At 42.7% G+C, this 22082-nt stretch overlaps 1 protein-coding gene across 3 annotated transcripts; it reads left to right on the top strand.

Moving 5' to 3' along the window:
• On the top strand, window positions 1–21952 carry tab2 (TGF-beta activated kinase 1 (MAP3K7) binding protein 2). 3 transcript variants are annotated; one of them, XM_029141123.3, is made up of 8 exons: window positions 1–366; window positions 14475–14665; window positions 14766–16395; window positions 17577–17737; window positions 18067–18160; window positions 19144–19239; window positions 19764–19844; window positions 20062–21952. In XM_029141123.3, exons 2-8 carry the CDS (start codon window positions 14564–14566, stop codon window positions 20199–20201), a joined length of 2304 nt encoding a protein of 767 aa, XP_028996956.1. In that variant the 5' UTR covers window positions 1–366; window positions 14475–14563; the 3' UTR covers window positions 20202–21952. The 3 variants fall into 3 exon arrangements, with proteins under 3 accessions (XP_028996956.1, XP_028996957.1, XP_028996958.1); XM_029141124.3 differs by lacking the exon at window positions 19764–19844; XM_029141125.3 differs by lacking the exons at window positions 19144–19239; window positions 19764–19844.
• Window positions 21953–22082: the final 130 nt, after the last annotated feature.

Consider the following 22082-nt stretch of genomic DNA (forward strand, 5'->3'; position numbering starts at 1 on the left):
TCTCGCGATAACTACTGCTCAGGCAGCCGCCATATTCTGTGGCAGTATTTTGATTCGTATCTGCTAGAAGTGAGCAAAAAGAGAAAAGTTAAGGGCTGCCGCGGGGAGGGGGGGCCGAAGAAGCGGAGCTGTCAGAAAGCTGTTCCCGAGTCCCTGTCAAACGACGGAGGGCCGAGGCGCGGGATACCTCCTCCTCACGCTGGTTCGAGGACACACTAGGCCCGGGGGCCTCGGAGCAGTTGGATCTTCGTCTCCCCGGTAGTAGCCGATTCCCTCTCGGCGTCACCTCTCGTAGCTCCGCGACCCTCCGGAGGTCCGGCGGCGGGTGTTAAAGGCGGCCCGGGGAGCGGCGGCGGAGACGGGAAGGTAAGTTAACTCCTCCGGACGCGCCAATGTGTGAAACGCACCAGCGTTTTACCGTTTGGGGCGACACACGCTTGTACCTGAAGCCGCAACGTCTGGAGGAAAACGGAGAGAAGAAACGTTGATATGTGGAAAAGTTTTGTCCAGCGCTACAGTAGCAGCTAGCCGCGTTAGCCTAGCTAGCTAAGTGTTCGCTCGCTAAAGTTAGCAAAGCGCCGCCGAAAGTTCCAAACTCGTTAGCTTCATATCACATCTGCTAATAAATGCTCGTGGATTTCACGGGTCCCTGTTGTCCTAACGCTGCTACACGATTGGAACAATTTTAGGCTGCTTTTTCCATTGAGCTCCCCGCTGAAACGTCGCAAGACCAAGTCTTGGATGGAACCGTTAAATCATAAAAGTGCATCTTCGGTTAATCTCATGCTCGGAGCTAAGATGCCCCAAAGAATACCCATCAAAGCCCGAGCCCTTGTTTATACCTTTTTAATACAGTAACAAAGTGTCTTAGTGAAACCTTCTCATGAAGCTAGCATATTTTTACATACATCCATGGCTGTGTTCTGGCCTTTTTGTTGTTCCTCAGGTGTAAACACCAACGTCGGTTTAAGTCTTGCACAACTGCGCTGAGTTGAATAGACGCAGCATTAATGGCAGTTTGGCTCCGTAGGAAATGCAGTTATTAAACGATCACTACGTGCTTTTCACATGGTCCGTCATCAGGGAGAGGTCTAGTTTTGTGACAGTTACAGGGTGTGAAGGTGTCAGAGCTTTACTCGGAGATATGCGAATCTGTTCCTGCGTGATACCATTAATTCACGTGAAATCACATACAGTACGGGAAGCATCAACTGGAGGCACCGTTTGACAGTTTTTCCAGATAGGGACGTTCAGAAGGAACAGAGATGTGTAGTTGTAAGCTTCTAGGCAGATGTGTACAAAAGAGGGTTTCTTTTTTTGCCTGTTCTTCTTCTTTCACATCGGTGATGTTTGAATTGCATTTAACCAAGGTGTTTGCAAACAAATGTGACACACATTACTGTTTGTTGTGTGAGATGCTTTTATATGCAGAGCCTGGTTACAGAGCTTCATTCAGTTCACGTTAGCGGGTGACCAGTGACCAGTGAAACCTCCATCTGGGTGTATGAAGGGTGTGTTTCTGCATGTTGTATCACTTAGGATAATATTTAGACCAGCCCATCCAGCCAGCAGGGAAATTATGCACAAGGTTTGTTGTGGATTAAAAGTCTCTAGGCGGGTAATCACACTCTGACCAACGAACATCTTAAAGCTGAAGCTGCCTTTTGATGTCCTAAACCTAGGTAAGCATGATATGAGACACACTTTTAACACCAAATCTACCTGCTTACCTACCTACCTGGGTTGTTTTTACAATCTTAGTTTTTTACTTCACTCTTTATCCGTCATGTCAGCTCCGTAATGCTTGACTTCACCGATTCAGAGTGGGCAACGACTTCTCTGTCAGCCTATGAACGCCTGTGATTTAAACAGTGTTGTCACAGCTAGACTGTAAGAGTGTATGTCATTCATTAACAGCTTGTGCCTGTCTTGACTTGCAGTCAACATTGCACTTCCTGACCAATAAGCTGCCATGGCCGACTGTTTATAGGTGCAGACCCCTAACCGAAACCATGTGTGCCTGAAGCTGGGCAAACATGTTGCTAGGAGGCCTTGCTGATTTGCCACTTTTGGCTTTGTTTTGTTTGGGAGTCATTAAGTAAGAAGATTAAATGGACAAGCAGATTAGATTTATTTTTTGTCTTACTGCTGATTAATAGACTTGAAAAATGAGACTTGAAAGCACCCTTGTCCTTTTAATAAAACAAGCAAGGCTAACTAACTTCAGTTTGAGGCCCTTTACACTAAGCAGAGTTTGTGACATGTTGTTGCGAGATTTATGCCACGACTTAAGTTTTCTTTCTTGAAAAACCTGTTTCCTGAACTATCATTTGTAGTTTTCATAACGACCTACGACCACGCAGAGCAAACAGGAGGGAATGTGTAGTTTCTATACCGAATATGATTATTTTTATTATGACACTCTTTGAGAGTGTTTAACACAAGCATGTCTCTACTGTGTCATTGTTTTCAAACTATAAACTCTGAATGTGTATATGTCATGAGGTGCATGTTCTTTCATGCTTAGTAACTTGTCTTGATTATTTTATTATTTAATTGGTGTTAAAAATGTCCTTAAAAAGCCAAAGGGGGATCTAGTAGGTGTATAGGAAGGAGCCATCAAGTTATGCCAGTAGTGCAGACTCAGGAAGACAGTTTGGTTTTTGACCCTCCCCCACCATGTGTTGCTGTCAGAATGAGAGACTCTTATTGGCGCCCCCTCCCCCTGTCCAGCTCCTGACTTCTCCACTTTACATGGAGTCCTCCATTACACATGCTGCTTTTGGTCCTCTCATCATAGTCCACTGCACCTCTAATGGCCACGTGCTTGTAAATTGCTTGTTTACCAACTTGCATTTTGATACATTTGCATTGCATTTAAAAATTCTTTGCAATCGTGCACTTGCACACAAGTATAAAGGCTTTGTGTATCTGCAGCATTTTAAAGTTTAAAATGGGATTAAATTTTAATATTGTGTTGATCATGGCCTGACAATAATATCTGGACCTTGAGTTACTACAGTCTGCACAAAAAAATGAACAATAGAAGTTAAGCATTGAGTTTTGGTTGGTTTTACCCAGACTAAGGCTGTATAGATAAAGATTGACTCCTCATTGTCATTAGCCTTGTACCAATCTTGGTCATGTAGAGGGGCTGCTTCACACAAGCATTAACCAGTCATTGGTTCTGCAGACATGATAGCAAGATATGTTGCAGTGACACACTTCAGTGGCTTATCCACACACTTTATGAGACAGTCTCCAATATTTGCATAGGTGTGTATAATAATAATAATAATAATAATAATAATAATAATAATAATAATAATAACAATAATAATAATAATAATAATAATAATAATAATAATAATAAAATGGTCAACTTGCACCTTTTATTGGTTATGCATTTCCCAAGAGGAATGAATAAATCTGGGATTTTACAATGCTACAATGAGTGTTTTAATGCCTATACTTCCTCTTTTAGTGTCACTCTAACTGTCACTCTTACTATGAACCATTCACATAAGACATCAAATTAAATACACAGAAATCTTCAGAATAGATTGTTGTGGCCGCTGTGCAGATGTTTTTATCAGTTGTGTTTTTTATGTTTTTTATTATTACTATATACTACTATTTAAAATAAAAACCTCTATGAAAATTTGCTTTGTTATTTATTATACATCTGACTGTTAAATACCCTACACCGTAATCGGGTTTTCAAAATAAAACCATAGTAACACAATGTGGAATATTGTCAAATAATTGTGTAATAAAATATTGATAGTGTATTGTTTCTCTGAACAGTACTCAAACTTTTACAAAGCCAGTTATTCAATTACAGTATAAATGCTTAAACCTCTAACCACTATGTGGAAGTGTTGCAATCAAGCTTCTCTCACTCGGGAATGCAATGAATTCTAGAGCACATTTGACAAGGCAGCTTTCACATGTCTTGGCTATAAAGACTGACTCTAAATTAATGAATCCCTCTCAGCTCACTGCAGGACAGGTTTTCACCCTCTGCTTACTTCCTCACCTCAAGCAAGTGAAATCTCTCTGTTGTATACTGCTTGGCAGCTTTGGCTTCTCAGCTCTGTTCTTGTTTGCTTTAGCAGCAGAGTGACACGTTAACTATGGCCATGTAAGACTAGTAGCTGGTTTTATATAGAAACCCAGATGTTTTGGTAAGAAGAGGTGCCTTTGCCTGTATGTGACATGATTTGGCCTGAACACAATATGTCTTATGCAACGTGACCATGAATATATCACAGATTCAGGTGAAGCTGGTAGAAGAAACGCCATGATGTGCATCTACAGTGTAGAAATGAGTGTGAAACGTTGTTGTTGTTGTTGTTGGCTATAGCAGTTATAAGCAGATTTTAAATAGTTTTCCACATTCATCACAAATAATTTAAATCCTGTTTATTACAATTTCATATATACATTATCTTAGAGATTGACTCTTTTTTTATTAACTTAATGAAACACACACCAGTAATTACATGTATAAAATGGACTAACTATTCATTTAAATTAAATTCTGATGGTACTGTACATTAACCCCATAATTCACAAGGCTTAACAACAGCTAAATAATAATAATAATGAATTAAACTCTAACATGGGAATGAGTAAAGAAGCACTTTCTTTCTAATGAAGTGTTGTTCAAAACTCGTTTATGAAATAGGATAGAAGCACAACTATCAATTAAAGAAATACAGAGTTCTTCCGCTGCCTTCCTTTGGATGTACTGTACCATTTAAACTAATTGGAACCAGAGCCATTGTTGTGTTAAACACACATGTTTGGAAAGACTGCAGTGCAGCTCTTGAGACACTTCTTCGTTGTTAGTGGGATCAGTGGGATCAGTGTTGCGCTTGAAGTGTTTACTTTCACCAAAGGTTTTTTTTTTAATTGGTCATTGGATGCAATAAAGTGGTGAGATTAGAAAAGAAAATGTGCTAAACATGCTGTCACAGCATAACGTTAAGGCAGTCACACTGAACCCAACCTGTCGTAATACTTATGTGTTTGAGTATAATTTGTAAGCAGTGGAATTTCTTTAGTTTAAGCAATTTCACTCTTGGAAGTGTAGGACCAACAGGTTTTATTCACTCTGTCATATCCTCCTGTTAAACTATGATGTTGTCAGATGCTTGTAACCTGTAGAAAGAAACTGATTTGTTTGTTTATTTTTAATTTAGATTCAGATGGATGTTTCAGGCTGTAGATGTAAAATTTTTAATAAAGAAAATAATAGAGATTAAAGATTATTAGAATAAAAAAAACAAGTCTCATGATTTAACATGGGGTTCATTTCACTTTTTTTGTAGTCTTATAAGGTTGCATGTCACTCCGTTTCCACAAACGTGAGTATGAATGCAACCCATGAGCGACAGTATACAGGAAGGTGGTTTAGCTGTTTATCTTTGGCCTCTCCTCAGAGTCGTGCAGACCATAGCCTCTGCAGCAGGATATGTGTGTGTGACACAAACACACTTCCTCTTGTCACACACTGCTCTGAGAAACTCCTCACTTTGCACTTTGTAGTATCAATAAAAAAGGTGTGTGGGTAGTAAATCCAGTGTAGTTCAATGCAGGTTGATAAGATGGTTTAAGGAATCTACAAACCTTGTGTGTTTAGAAGCACTGCAGTAACCAGCTCACTCAGCGACACGGGGTGTCTTTGGTAAAAGCAGAACAACCATGTTACCAGAAATCTGCTCATACAGGAGGCGTGCTAAGCTTGTTTCATGTCTTCCTCTGGCTTTGTTTGGAGGCATGCTCGCTGATGTTTGTGTGGGAGAAGTGGATTAACACTTGACACACAGATGGACATCGCTCCCTGTATTGATCCCATGCAGCATCTCCTGCAGGCAACCTCAGCCTTTATTCTGCACATGGGCGTTTGTGAATTGCCTCCTAACCTGGTTATGTGCCAGAGTAACCATCACCTGGGGAAATCAGAGTACTCTACTGTCCTACTGCTACGGAAACAAGATTGTTTCAGAAACTGGTTATTTGCGGAACATGCTGTGACAGGAATGACTCTTGTTTTTATAACATACTGTGGTGGTGTTCCAGATGTTGGTTACTACTTCTAATTTAGATTTTAATAAACAATGATACTACAATTAATTACTACGCTTTGGAAAAACTCTAATGAAAGGTATGATATGGCAAGAATAACCAGCGTTGGCTGCAGTATCCCATGTTACAGGCCTACCGTAGCATGCAAAATGGGCTAAAAAAAGTTGGTGGAGGCAGTGGGAGCTCTCGAAAGCTGCGCCGTATTTTGGTCATAGAAGTGCAATCCCTCCATGCCTTAAAACACTAAACTGCATCAGTATGGTTGTCTAGAAGCTACATACTAATGCACACACCCCATCCCATTTTCACATTCTGTGGTCTTGTTGCACAATTTAATAAATGGGCACATCCCAGTGGATATGTTATTATATATTCTACTTGTTTAGAGTGGTGGGGAAACATGACCCAAGATAACCTTTAGAAATTGGTTGTGAACAAATCATCATAATGCCTTCTGTTACTTCCTTGTTTTCACTTAAATGTCATTACGGTTGTTACCCCAGAATATCAATTTGTTTTTTGGGATTAGTAAATGCACCCCAGTTTGCTAAAATTCCTTGAAGGAGACAGGAAATGACATTGTCTATTTCAAGACTTTTAATTAATTCTTTGATTTTTTTCAGACTTCTATATACCTTACCCCCAACCTTCTTTAGTAAGGGGGTATTCTGGAAAGGTGTTTTTTGTTGCTTCATTCATAATTATACTATTAGATCTAGAAGAGAAAACTGATTACCTTTCTTTCACAAGTTCTTCATCTGCTCACTCTGATTTTATTATAGGAGGAGGAGGATGGATTTAATGTAGAGAAATTTCATTGTAACAAATGTGCCCTATGTCAACAGAGATGACACATCTAAACATCTTCTCTCCACTTTGTCATTCTCACTACATTATAGTAAATAATTCAGTCCTATCAGACTTCTCGGACACCAGTATTGATTCTGCCACAATCAGTGATCAGTCTCTGTTTCTTTAAGACAGCCACGCCACCAAGAAAGAATTGGAATATGATACATCATTAAAGATTAAGTTTTTTTATTATTTACATGAAGAGAGTGAGCAGCTTTCATAAAATATCAATGACACACCAGAAACCTGACCTTGTTTTATCTGCAATGGCTGCTAAACATGGCAGAATTATTTCATACTCAAATAAAGAACATGTTACATGAGTCAGAAGTAGAGACAGAAAATGAAATCTCTGGATTATATATGCTTGTTCTTTACACAATGACGTCTTGGATGGCTTGAGGAATCTAAAACTGGAATTAGGCATTATAATTGACAGAGAAACTTCCACGTAGAACAATTACATCTGGAGAACTTAGACTGTGCCAACAAAGCCAGCCATAAGAGAAAGCAAACCATTCAGCAATTAATAAAAGATGAAACATCACACATGATCCATGCCATGGAGACGTTCTTAGACAAGGTAGAATTTCAAATTATTACCGTCCTACCCTTGGGGGATGATGACTCCAGAAGTGCCGTGGGCCCTGCCTGGTGCCACACAGGCACTAGTCAGAGACCTGCCATCTCCATAAATAGTGAAAGCTGCATGGTACAGGTGTTAATGTGGGTGAGTTCATGTATGGTTGTGTGGATGTGTATGTCTTCTGTTCTTAACCTGGGGTGCATGGTCCTGCTGCCTGGGCTGTCTCTTCTGCTGACTCTCTCTAATGCCTCCATTGTTTTGCTATGGGTGATGGCTGGCACGCTGGGTCGACTCTTTGTCCCTGCACCCTATGGAGTCTGGGCTCCTTGTGCCCAAAAGAACTTTTTAGGGAATTTTTTCCACTTCCACTGAAGCAAGTAGAATAACTCCATTATTGCTTTAGTTGCAAAGATGTGCCCTTTCTCTAAAAGCATAGGGTGTGGTGGACAACCAAAACCACCCAACTGAAAAGCCTTTGTTTGTTGTGGTTCAGTGCAGCTTTGCCAAGGGTAACTGGCCGCGTAGGGCTCTGAAATATTTGCACTAGTAGTGGTCTAAAATTAGACCCTGCATTAATGTTTTGCTACCTGAGCTCCAAGGAAAGAGAACCAAACTCGCCCACCATGACCCACTAAAGACAATTTTCATGAATATTTTTCATACTAGAGCCCTCTAAAACCAGAACTTAGGGTGGTATCTAAAAATACTAGACTTGACCAGACTGAAATTAGTCCACCAAAACACGTTCGCCTCAACATTTGTGTCTGATCGGACACCTGAATGTTACACATACACGTCAAACTTCTGTACGTGTAACACACAGTTTTCTATAGCCAGTTTTATAATATTGTATTACCAGTCAGTGATCTCGATCACTGACTGGTAAAGGGTCTGCTCACTGAGGTAGACTCGACACTCCAAGTGTGACTCAAATGTTTTAAGAGAAGTGGAATAAGATAGAATGGCATCTCAGCAGCAGAAGAGTCACATGACTTGGCTGCTATTTGTTTTGTGGTTGGCCTCAAGGTGGGGAATGATACTCCTAACAGCTGCAGGAAACATTTCCGGTGCAAGATTTTCTCCTCAGGCATGCACACAGAGGTCCATTAATACTGGAGAGAGTCAATAACTTTTTCTGCATCACAATAGTAGAATTTAGCCAGTAATTAGAAGGATGTTCCGTTGTGAAGATTACAGCCTTATACTGTCACAAACGTCACAAATTGATGTCACTTTTTAATCTGAAATTGGGATTTTGATCAAATTCCTGGTGAACTTTGGGTCAAAGAAGTCCCTCCACTATATCTGACCGTACAGATTATGCCTTGCTAAGGTTGTCTTTGCCCTGTTGTGGTCATTCTTGGCATCTGTAACAAAGACAGATGTCATAGACTGTCATACAGTAAGTCTTCTTTTCTGTACGTTAATGTTAATTAGGAGTTTTGAGTAAAGTCGTAGAATGAGCTGACCAACGACAGATGTGCTGCTAATGTCCCTCTGTTTGTGCACTTCAAAGGGCATGGTGACGTACAGTAAGTGCATGTTCTGTGGCAATAAAGGGTCTGGCCTGGTGCACAGTAGGCCTGTATTGGCTAAGTGGCTTAGCTATGACAGACGTCATGTGTGCGCGCGAGTGTGCGTGCGTGTGTGTGACCAATTTTTGACATTTTTCTTTTGTGGGGATTACAAAGGTGAGGCTGTGGGAAGGACATCAGAGTTATGTCTGGTATTTGTTTGTCATTTTATATGTATCCTTATATCTCGGACTGGTCATGGAATACTTACTGTACCAGAATACACACAAGCCGCCCTACTGTTTTGTATCTTACTCTTGATTAACTGTAGTGGCTAATCTAAGTGTTCACGTCTAATGTATCTTCATTTGTATAGTGGTGCTAAGTTAGAGAATATTGTAAAATATAGTATTGGACAGTGCAATGAAGGAGTCAGCAACAGGACTTGTAAAAGCTCCAGTCATGGCTCTTGACTGACAAATAATCTGTAATAGTGAATCATGTAGTGGAGGAATCTGCTGCCACGCAGCTGGCCAGTAAAGTTGAGTAGCCTTTGAAACGCTTGGTGGAAAATCCATCAGAACCAACTGTTTCAGACCTTCTTTTAGCACAGCACCCTGCCACAGTCTGCATCCTCCCTCCTTACTGGTATCAGATCACTTTTCACTTAACTTGAGTTCACTGCTGGGTTGGTGTGATGTGACAAAGACCATCAAGGGGCCAGAAACCCTCAATAATGAAGCTACCTGGTATGGGGACTTCTTTAGTTTTACCCTGAGAAGTCTGCTGGTGTTTTGGGAAACCTGACAGCACTATTATGACTTGTTGTGGATGATCTTGAGCTCTTCGACCTTAAGCTCTCTCAATCTCAATTGATTGTGGGTCACTTAAAAAACAAAAACAAAAAGATGTTGAATTGGCCTAGAAATAGAAGGATCAGTAAAATAGAAGTTTTCATTTGATATCCGTGGAGAGGTGTCGAACCAGATCTTTATCATACGGATTGTGCTGTAAAACTTGGTCCACCAACATTTTTACTGATTAAGTAAAAAGTAAGTAGTAGTAGTACACTACACTGACTGTGTTCTATCCTGTCGCATAAAGTGCCTAGACCTGCATCTGACTGCTTTGTGTACCCATGTTAAAGGTTTGGACTGTCGCTGTGTCCTGATTTGGATTGGTTGCATCAAATATCCACCCTCCTCATAGCCTGTGGCAGGGTTTCCAGCAAAATTGCACTGCCTGTGAAGGATGCCAACAGTTTGCTAAAGCTGTCCAGCAAGGTGTACACACAGTCTTTGTCTGTAGATTATACTGCACCTGCTCAGTGGGTTAGTCTGTGTTAGGTCAGTGGTTTCACCATGAAGGTAGAGAGAGAGCACCAATCCTACTGCTAGGATTGGTGCTAGGATCTGAGTAAATGCTGCCTGATTTGTGCACACAGAGCCTTTCATTTTTACAAAAAACAAACAAAAAGATAATTGGTTTTGGATACAGCTCTTTATTTTCTATTTTTAGAAGGTGGTTAGGGTTAGGGCTAACCCCAAGGAGGTGCTGACAACACAGAACCAAACTCTCTTGTATTCTTTGACTCAACAGCTGAATTCTAAATATTATTTGAATATATTAAGTAAGTAGTATATAATAAAAATTTTAGCACTTGTTGTCAACACTGTTGCTGAAATCACAAATGTTTTCCAACACTGGAACAACATTCATTATTAGTATTTGAGTTTGACAGTATGATACTCTGTGCATATTGCTCTTGGCCTGGCTGCAGAGGGCTTTGTGGTTAAGATGTTCAACAGTGACTGGGAAGAATGGTTCTCTATTCTTTCTCTTAAGCAGCTTATCTACTACAAAAATTGCTTTGTAAAATGACACATGGACATTTTCATCATAATACAGTTACTAATAACATTTGATGTTGGTGCTACTGCTGTAAATCCATGTGGCTGAGTTGTTCCATTTTATAGTTACCTGTTCTAAAACCCATTTCCGTTTTTTAAAGGTTGCTCTGGCAGACCACTATCGTTAAGGAGACAGGAGCATCTCCATGTCTCGCTGACCTTTTTCTTTCCCACATTGACTTGAGAAAGGGGTTTGGTCAACCTGGGGAGCTGGTCTCTTGTCTGCTTCCAATCAGCTACCAGCTGCAGGCTGTGGTGCTGAAGAATTTTTGATTTCCTGTACAAACTTTCCTCCACAATCAAAGGCACACACATTTGAGAGTAACTAAAGCCAAGCAGGCTATTCTGCAGAGTTAAACTCAGCTCAGTGTGCTCTGGGAGGCCTCGGCTTCATGGCACAGTTGAGTGCAGTTTTAGATCTGTGCATAAAGTTTCTGAGACTGGATAATATATGCACATAATATATGTGTGTGTCTATATCTTAGCTCATTTTTAATCTTTAAACCTAGTGTATGCCACCATTGCAGTTTGTGTTTTGTGTCTGTGGTGGGCACCACATTCAGTCAGACTAATCTTAGTAATCTTTAATGAGCTAATGTGGATGAACAAGAACAAAAAAGACAGTACAAGTGCAGACCGTTTTTGTTTGTTCCCATTAGAGCTGCCATCTAAGGTATGAATGGAACAGTTATAAATGTTTTGATTTTCATTTGACTTCCAACTGTTTCTAAAATGAAGTGGTTCAAGCAGATCCACAGGGACATGCTTTGTTGTGTGTTGCTTTTAAAGTCTATTACACACTTGCAAATTCCCAAACCTAAACTGAGACTGTACATGAGATAGCCTTCTTTCCAGCAAAATCTGTCTTGTACATAAACAACATAAATCGCAAGAACAACACATTTGTGTTATTTGTTTTGGGCCAGACTCCAACTCCATTCACATTAATTCAGCATTATTCTGAACTGAGAGCAGTCTAGCAGACATCAGGCTGTTTCAGTCATACTGTGACTATGTTGAATTTTGCTGGCGATGGCCAGACCAGTGTGTGCTAGTGATATCTGTACAAGCTGGATAAGAGTTATGTATATGATGACGGGGAGGTAGGGCCGTACCCCACATTTGATACACAGCATTAGCATATTAGACCGTTTTGTCCTTTGCGCCGTGTTTATCTAACTGTTAAAATTGTGATGATAAAATTATTGGACTTCTTTTATCATGCAGAACAGATCAAACCCAGCATTTGGTTTCTTTACACAGGACACATGTTTTTGGCTGCTACCATATGGATGTTTTGATTAAAAGCACCTTTTGTAAATGCATTACTCACATTAATTAATATTTAAGTGGGAATGCACATCTTGTTCCTGTTGTAAAAATAATCTGAATTGATTAATGCACACAGTCGGTATTGATCCTTGCAACAGTAGCCCATGGGTGTGTTCTGCTGTACAATATAGCATTCATGCACCACTGAGTGTGTTCGCCTCTCTTGCTTCTCTGGGGCGTCTGCCAGCAACACATTAGTCCCAGTTTGTTTACACTTTGCTGGACCAACACTCAGGAGTTAAGATGTTCCATGTGATGCTCCTTGGCTGGTGGAGGACATTTCTGATAGAACTTGGGATTCAATCAGTTTTTTCTCTGTAGTCCTTTTTGTTTTTACTAATCTGTAACATCTTTGTTAACTAGTACTTGGGTGATGGGTTGAATTTTTTAATCTATGTTTTCTTTTGCTTCAACTTGTTTAGGCCATTTTTAGTTAAATTCAGTTTGGCAGCGTCAAAGAGCCTGTTGACGGAGAATGGCTGGCCTGCTACCTCCAGAAGTCAGTGTGGGGCTGCAGGTCAATGCGTTGGCAAAGTGAGCAACAGCCTTAGCAATAGAAGCATTGTCTGGATCTCTGCCTCAAGCCGTGGTCCTCCAGTGCCTCCAGGGACAGCCAGGACCAGTTTGCCACCCTCACACATGCTGCAGCTTGTAATTACGAACCGTGAAGAGGTGTGGACCTAGTTGTTTTTGAAGTTGAGACACAGCCTCGCCGCACTGTTGACCTGCTACTTGTGAAGTATTGAATTTCCTTTCCCAAAACAGCTGAGTGGGCCAGACGCTGGAGCAGGGCCTCATTTGTTGACTGGTTTTCTGAGTCAAGTGGTTGCTCATGCATTAAAAAATGGATGTAAACTCACCGCAGAAGACCAAGGCCTCAGTACTGTAAAGTTTTGTTCTCTGCAGGCTTAGGTACATTAATGCTCCATCTTTAGTTTTCATATTTAGAGTCTCATGCAGTGTCAGGCTTCTTCTGAGAGTTTTATTTTGTTGCAAGTAACAAGGCTGACTAATATATTTCAGTGCATTCTCTATTAATTCATTACTTTTGTCCTCTTGCCTAATTTCTGAAAAAAATCCCCTGAATATAGGCTCCTATATACAACTGACCGTAGCCAAAGGGCTCATGCTCTTTCACAACCTTTCACCTTGATGGGACAGAACTACGGCTGCTCAGATAATCCGTCCTGTCAAACATAAGTAGCCAATGTTAAATCACATCCTTCTTACCCTCACGTAAGTGTTGGTGATGTTCTGTTGCTTTAAACCGTAAAATCGACACTAAAGCATGGTCAGACCTGTCACTTGTGCCTCTGCTCTTCATCACTCTATCAGCAGGCACAGAGCAGAACAGGGTGTTCTTCATGTCTCAGTGTTTTGAATGACATATCTGAACCTCCCACAGGAAGATGTTTCACAACCATGTGGTTTGGCGAAAAGTGTGGGTGATACAAGACACGGCTTTTATTTCAAGTGCTTGTGAATCCTAAGCTTCATGTCACTATTGTCAAAACTTTTCTTTCTCAAAAGTAGAAGCAAAACACCCGAGAGTCTGAGATTTCCTTTGGACTAACTGTTTAAAATGTGACTTCAAGGACTGGAGGCAGTGTTCTTAGTTTTTCTTTTGAATGTGAACAGTGGCAGTACAACCTTTTCTCATTTGAAACATACTTGTGCTCAGTGTTAGTTTGAGTTTTTTTTGTGCAGGTGAATCTAAGAAGGTTTTGCTAATATTAAAATAAATTCTACTTTTATAAAAGTTTTGTTTTTTTGTAGATGTTTGTCCATTTCATGTGCTAAATTTTAAATTTCTTCATCTCATTGTAACAGGGTTTAGTATTACACACATACAACCTCAGAGAAATATTAAGCATAGTTTTCATTGTCTTTTGTTTATATAATTGAAATGAAGCCAAAAGAAAAACATTGTGATATTTCATTTTCAACCAGTGGCAGCGAGCTGGTATGACATGGGTGCTCTAAAACTGCCGCTACGTCTAATAATGCATGGACGGAAACGGTGATCATGTAGACAAATTATGAATTATTCAACCATTAAAATGATCTAAATATTATAGAAATTAAGCGGGTGTTGGTAGGCGGCATGGTGGTTCAGGTGGTAGCGACAGTTTGCAACACATTTGCGTTCTGAATAATCCTGACAATTTTTTTTTTTATTCTTTGCAGAACATGTTAAAGATCAAAGTGACTTGCTGTTACACCTGACGCCCCAGTGTGTTGAACAGAACAAGCAGTCCTGACCTGGCGACATACGAATGGCACAGGGAAGCCACCAGATTGACATTCAGGTTTTGCATGACCTGCGCCAGAAGTTCCCAGAAGTCCCAGAGGGTGTTGTTTCTCAGTGTGTTCTGCAGGTAGGCAAGATGTCACATCTGTCACTAAAGATCATCATTCATTGGTCATCAGGACCAGGTCTTTATGTTTTATTCCTCTTTTTTGTTGTTGTTTTTTAAGAACAACAACAATTTAGACGCTTGCTGTGAGTACTTGTCCAAGGTCAGTCCAGGCTACCTGTACAGTGAGGAGGGAAACCTGAGCTTCTCAGACGACCCCGGCTTCAGTAGGCTCCGTAATCACATGACCCAGCTGAACCTGGTCCCCCAATCTCAGAATGTGCATGTGGCCCCGATTCGGGACAACCTGAGGATGAACGGCAGCCGGACTCTGGTCCACAGCCTGAGTGACGGGCCCCTACAGACAGGCCAGGTCCCCAACAGTGACTTCTTTTCCCACGAGCCCCAGTCCGCTCCAGTGCAGGTGCCCTCCAGTCTCAGTGGATTTGGCGTGATGGAGCCCACACGCAAACCGCAGCCTCCTCAGCACCTTGGACTTTGCCCCATGGGTGTAAAAGGAACAGCAATGGGTGGCCAACAGATGCCCCGCTTCAACCCCATCACCGTGACACTGGCCCCTAACATACAGACAGGACGCAACACCCCAACGTCTTTGCACATACATGGAGGGCCACAGCCGGGGGTGAGCAGTCCACAGGGTAACTCCATTTACATCAGGCCCTATCTTAGTCAGTCTGGTACAAGTCGGCAGAACCAGCAACAGGGCAGCAGGGCGCAATACAGCCCCACGTCCCAGCCCCAGCAGCAAATCTTCCAGGTGTCGCACCCCCCCTCTCTGTCTGGCTCCTGGTCCGGCTCCTCACATACCTCACAGCACCAGACCTCTCATGTCTACATGCCAATCAGCTCTCCCACAAACTCCCAAGCGCCCCCTTTTATCCCCAGTGGAGGCCAACCCTCCTCCGCTGTCTCCTCATGCTCCTCCTCCGTCATGCCCATCAGCCAGTACAACATCCAGAACATCTCAACAGGCCCACGGAAGAATCAGATAGAGATCAAACTTGAATCGCCTCAAAGGAGCAACTCTACAGCTACAGCTGTGCTGCGGACAAGCAGTGGGCCACGTTCTTCCTCCACCTCCTCCTCCTGTCCTTCATCTTCCTCCTCTTCAACTGGGGTGGCTGCTGTTCCCACCACACCTCTTTCCATTGGAGGCCAGGGCCTGAGCCGCAGCCAACCTACTGTTTACATCTCTGCCAGCCCACCTACTGCTGCTATCACTCCCTCTGATGAAGCAGTCATGGCATCGGCTGGCTCTCGCGCCCAGCCCAAATTTTACATTTCTGCTAATGCCTCCAGTGACGACAGTGGAGGGAGAAACCCTCCCACTGTCTATATCTCAGCCAACCCTCCCTTACAGGGACCATCTGGACCTAGAGCAATGGCCGGCCAAGTGAGCATGGGCTCCACCTACATTCACCACCATCCACCCAAGACCCGTTCCTCTGTGGGAGGTGGCAGTACAGCTTCTTCCCCTCGTGTGGTGGTGACTCAGCCCAACACCAAATATACTTTTAAAATCACCGTGTCCCCCAATAAGCCCCCAGCTGTGTCCCCAGGAGTTGTGTCACCCACCTTTGAGCCCACCAACCTCCTCAGCCTACCCCCAGACCACCACTTTGTGGAGCCCGACCCCCTCCATCTCTCAGACCCGCTTTCACCGCACATGGAGAGGCCGAGTGAGCACCGCAGGCTCAGCATGGGTTCCGATGACGCAGCGTACACACAAGGTGAGCAATGCTGAGTGTGACCACTGAGATAGACGCTTTGTGTGGATTCCATTCACAAGCAGACACAACTCAGATCCCGAAGTGTGAGTCAGTTAATGTCTACTCTCAGCTTGGACCAGACAAACGGAAACAGCTGTAGTGTTTCCCAGAGGTTGGAATATGAATCATTGTGATTCTTTTACAGCAGTCAACTGATCAGCTTTTGTCACTACAGTGTATTTTTCTGGGCTTGTGGAAGAACATTTCCAGAGGGAATTCAGAAATGTTGATTGAGATCTGCATTTCAACTACAGGATGGTCTTCCTTGCTACTTGCAGGAGGATCAATGTTGCCATCTTCCCCATGTTGGGCTGTTTTGGCCTGCTTTTCAGGTGGTTGAAGTCAGTCAGTGTAGAAGCACTGTTTTCATGTTCACCTCCTGTGAGGGACAGACACACAGAAGCTTTGAGTGATGATTCCAGTTTGTTTGCCTTGATAATCTCCCAGACTGTTGGATTCTGTAGTTTTGAGTCAAACATGTCAGAGCACACTGCTGTTTCCTTTTTTGGCGGTTTCACTGTGTTGCATGTGAGTCATCAACTGTGGCTCCTGCACTGTATTGACTTCCTCTCAGAGGGTGCTGCAAATCATTCATGCTGCCCCTGGTACTGACCCGCATTTAGTTTTTTTTATACCTCAGCTGCTTTTAGTTCTCTGTTGAAAAGATATTAGAGCAGTGGTAGAGAAAAGTCGAGCAGACTCAATAAACGCCACCACATACTGCACGTGATCAGTTAAGCCATGTGTCAGTTCAGAAAGCCTGAAGCCGGGAGGTGGGACTAACTTGAACCTTGGTGCTGCAGGGTGTTTGTGGACTTGGGTTGTTTGTTGATGTCTGGGTAATGTGTTGCACTATGTCAGAGGGTCGTCTTCTGGCTCCAGTGTTTTCAGTGTAGCCTCTTCGTGTTACCACAGTAGATGATGGAACTGAAAAACACTGATTGTGAGCAATTTTTTTTTAGTTTCTCTGTCGCTGATCAAAACCGGTTTGACGGGTGCATGAGAGGTTGAACCGGTTTATCCACAGGACGGTGTTCATTATCTTTTGTTTTGTTTTTTTCAATATTAATGATAATTGTTGCTGATGGTATGTGCGTGCGTGCATGTGTGTGTGTGTGTGTGTATGTGTGTTTGTCTTCCAGCATTGTTGGTCCACCAGAAGGCCCGCATGGAGAGGCTGTGGCACGAGCTGGAGCTAAAGAAAAAGAAGCTAGAGAAGCTAAAAGAGGAAGTCAACGAGATGGAGAATGACCTGACCAGACGACGGCTTGAGAGATCCAACTCGGCCGTGCAGATTCCCTCTGTGAGCTTCCTCTTTAGAACATTTGACAGCAGCTGTTGCGTTACAGATAGGAAACTCAGGGGGCTATCATCTACTCTACTTCATGTAATGTAATGTGAAACAACACGACTCCCAAATCTGCTTGTGGCTCTTAGCTTTCCTTTTTTGCAATCTGAGTAGTTACTTCAGAGAAAATGTATGAGCATCAATTGGGTGCGATTATCTGGGACTGGGAGGGGGCTGGGTCAGCTCTGGTGCTCTGCTCCACTGACTTGCAGTATAATCAGTGTCCTCATATCTGGAGCATGGGTTTTATTAGGCTCAGACAATTCTGTTTTACTCTGTGGCAGATTGATGAAATGAAGCAGTTGCGGAGCAAAAACCGGTCACTCCAGATCGACATCGACTGCCTAACCAAAGAAATAGATCTCCTTCAAGCCAAAGGTAGGGTCCCTTCCCAGTCTGTGCCTCTGTTTGCTTATCTCCGCTATCCATACTCTCTCTCTCTCTCTCTCACACACACACACACACACACACACACACACACACACACACACACACACACACACACACACACACACACACACACACACACACACACCCCTCTCAGGATGACCCTTGTAATGTTAACTACTAGCTCTTCCTGAATTATATCCTGTTACTGGTTTGAAACACGGTTTTATTGGCCAAGCGGCAGCACTCCACCACAGACCGGGATCAGCCTCGTATTCAGGTGAAGGAAAGGTCAACGTTACAGAGTGACAGCTAAATCAACATCGGTTTGGACATCTAAAGACAGGCCATGGGACACTTTCCAGTGTTTAGAAACATTCCTGCTAAGCTTCATAGTTACTGTCCAAAACTAAACGTTAATTATTGCTATTATTCTTCATTTTTGTTTTGTTGATGATAAGTAAACCACCTCTGTACATAGGTGTATACATGCTCAACAACATACAAAGACTTGTGAAGATTTTCCAGAAAACTGCAAGTAGAACAGAGTCCAGATGTATCAATCGCTTCTAAACACGGATCTACAATCCCAGTCAATGTGGGATTGAGGAGCTTATTACAAAGTCCTGACACTGTGTTCAGCAACTAATAGGAAGTCTCTACATTAAACCATGGACCAGTATTGATGCTGTGACATGCAAATGCAGATAAACAGCACTGTGGCCTGGGCCCCCGTAATATCCTCCTGTCTTCAGATTATTTGCACATTGATCCAATAGCTATAGCAAAGTACTTGCACTATTCAGGGAGCAGCCGTAGATCTACGCACATTTTTACACGTTGTTATTGATACATCTGAATATTTGCATGCATAGGGACGAGTCAAGGGCCAAGTGTTTGTGCCTACATACCCTTTGTACATGAGGCCCCTGCTCATTAAAAGCCAGTTTCCCCTGACATCCCTCTGCTTCCAGGACCATACTTCAATCACAGTGCAATCCATAATTTTTATGACAACATTGGGTTTCTTGGTCCGGTCCCACCCAAACCCAAAGGTACTTCTTCCATAGGTGAGTACAAAGGGCTTCCTGGTCATCTATTGGGTGTCCTGTGCTGTGTCAGTGTTATTTGGCTTCAGGATGATTTACTAGGATTGGTTTAACCCTTGTTATAATCGCTGATGCAGTGATAATGGAAAGTTTGAGACTCTAAAGCTGGAGGCTGAATTAAACGAAAGATATCTTAACTAAGCCTGATCTTGACAACACGGGTGTGTAGAAATGTGTTTCTCTTGATCAATAGGCAGAGTAGTCATGTGGCTACTGGAAGAACATTAATTATGCTTCACTAACTCCAACTAACAAGTGCTGTCGCTACTAAATCATCTCAATTTGTTTTCATGTGTCCTCAGGTTTATACTGATATAATTAAATAACTTATGGGTTATCAGGCCAGTGAAAGTTGAAAATGTGTTGACCAGCCCTGGGAACTCCTTTTGACAGATAGTGGTCTCAGCCTATTCATGACTCTTCTCTTTTCCCTGTGCTGACCTCACCTCCTCCCATCCGTCTGTCTCTGTCACGCTTGGGGCCAGGCAGGAGAGGGTGTAGATATAATGTGACCTCTGAGCTCAGGATGAAGCCCTCCTGTGGCCCCTCCCCTCCCCTGCCACTCGGTTGGTACCTCTGTTCTCCTGCTTTCATCCTTCATCCCTGCATTCATCAGCTTTAACCTGGTCTACAAATATATTTGCAGCATTTGTCTTTACCACATTTCAGATGCATTTTTTCTTAGTGTAGCAAAGCTGTGGACCAGACGAGCAAACACCACAGCACTCACTTCACCACAAACACATGACCTTCTCTGACGCCTTGTTCTTCTCTCCATCACAGATGCGAGCAGTGAGAATGTGAAGCCAGCTGCCGACCAGGAGGAGGAAGAGGGGGCGCAATGGAACTGTACGGCTTGCACCTTCCTCAACCACCCCCTTCTCAACCGCTGTGAACAGTGCGAGTTCCCACGGCACTTCTGAGCCGAGGAGGCCCTGCCGCACCGCCACCCTGCTCCTCCGCCCGTCTGCCTCTACCTGACTAGACTAAAGGGGCCTTTCTTTTTCCTGCTTCCCTCGGTGTATGAAAACGGGGATGAGGGCATAGTCACTGCATCGTCTGGCCTATTGTGCTTTCTCCCCAGTAGGGTTTGTAGAATGCTGTCCACTGAAGGCTTGACTGGATAGTGTTTACATCTTCCTTCCTCCTGAGACTTGGATGATACCTCACTGTAGAGACTGGGCTTTGGTGGGGTCACCTTCTCCCTTTTGTCTAGTTGATCCTGGGGGATACCTTGCTGCTCCCACCTACAGTATTACAAGCGTGGCACCGCAGTATGACAGCACACATCACCAGCAGGCGTCACTGTGCCTCACACTGACTCCAGATTTGTGCCTTTCTTCCTTGGGATTTTGGGAACCGTGTTTGGCCTTTGCTCTCCACCTGAAGGGAAAACTAACAGACTCCTCGTAGACTTTTAAAGTTTGTTTGGTAATTTCAGGTGGTGCGGAAGGAGCTGGCAGCGTCTCTGTCATCCAAACGTGCATCTTGCCCTCCTCTCCTTCAGAATTATGTCTCCTGTTTCTCCCATCGTCAGTTAAGGAAAACAAAGGAAACCGTGTTGCATGTGTTGTGTACAGTCCATGGAGGCAGAAACTTCCTTTGAGCTTTTACTGTACATAATTTTAGAATGTGTCCTGAAAGCCTTCTTTGTCACACTATGAATCATTTGTATTTCCTGTAAGTATACCCTTATAGACTTTATTAACTTCTTTGTTCCATTTCCCTCTATCAAACCAATAAGCACCACGCTCCCTTTTTAAGCTTTTTACTTGATGTCTGAGAGTTGAAGCCTCGCAGGAGCGGAGGAACAGAGCAATAGAATCGGTCCTCACAAAGCTACGCCTGCCAGGTTCCAACAATCACTCGTGGATTTGCTCGATGTCCTGTGTACGATCTGCAGATGCCAGCAGTAGTTTTTTTTTTTTGTTTGTTTGTTTAGATTTGTTCAATGCAGGGAGGAAAAGGGTCAACAAGCAACATGACAAATCGCTATCTTATCTGACAACTGGAATGTAGGTTGAATGTTTGGGGACAACTACACCTCAGTGCAGAGACACTCGTTTTTTAGTAGAATAAGTTACTGCAGGTTGCTGACTAAGTGCCTGTGTTGGGTTTCTGTGAGGTACCAAAGGTCAACGTCAGTATTTGTGTTTGAACTCTTCCTGTGATGTGGAAATATTCCTTTAGGTCTTGACCAGGAAGCTGTTTTTAGCACATGACGACTGTCCACTCTGTGTACTCTTGTTCTCATTTGGCTTCTTTCACCCTCCTAAGCTTTTATTGATGAGGGTATTTCTAAAGTTTACTTATTGTCATTAACTTTGACGTTGTTACTTTGTTCCACATTTGTGAAATGTTGCCTTGCATAAGTGCCTTCAGACCTATTTGATAATCAGTTCTGCCACATCCAAGTGCCTTTTAAAAACCAAAAACCCACTTAAATGTAGATGAATTATTGTCTCTGAAGCACTTATGCCAAACTTTTCTTTTTCCAACCCAAAGAAACCAGTTTCAGCTTTATGTGCACCTTGGTGTGATGAGGCAGTTTAATCATGTTTTAGTAAATGGAAAAGGATCATTTGGATATCTAAAGTGTTTTTGATTTTAGCTGGGAAACTGTCTTTGTAACAGATAAGTTATTTGTAAAAATAAAAAAAAAATCTATTCTAAATGAGTGTTTTGATACTACATTTCTCCGTTAGGTGGCAGCAACATGCAGCCCGACTTAACCACAAGCTGCAGGACATGTATCCATACACACTCAACATACAGTATGTACTGTATATACATCTGTGTATGCA

The sequence above is a fragment of the Betta splendens genome, chromosome 24 (assembly GCF_900634795.4).
Source record: "Betta splendens chromosome 24, fBetSpl5.4, whole genome shotgun sequence".
Taxonomy (NCBI): domain Eukaryota; kingdom Metazoa; phylum Chordata; class Actinopteri; order Anabantiformes; family Osphronemidae; genus Betta; species Betta splendens.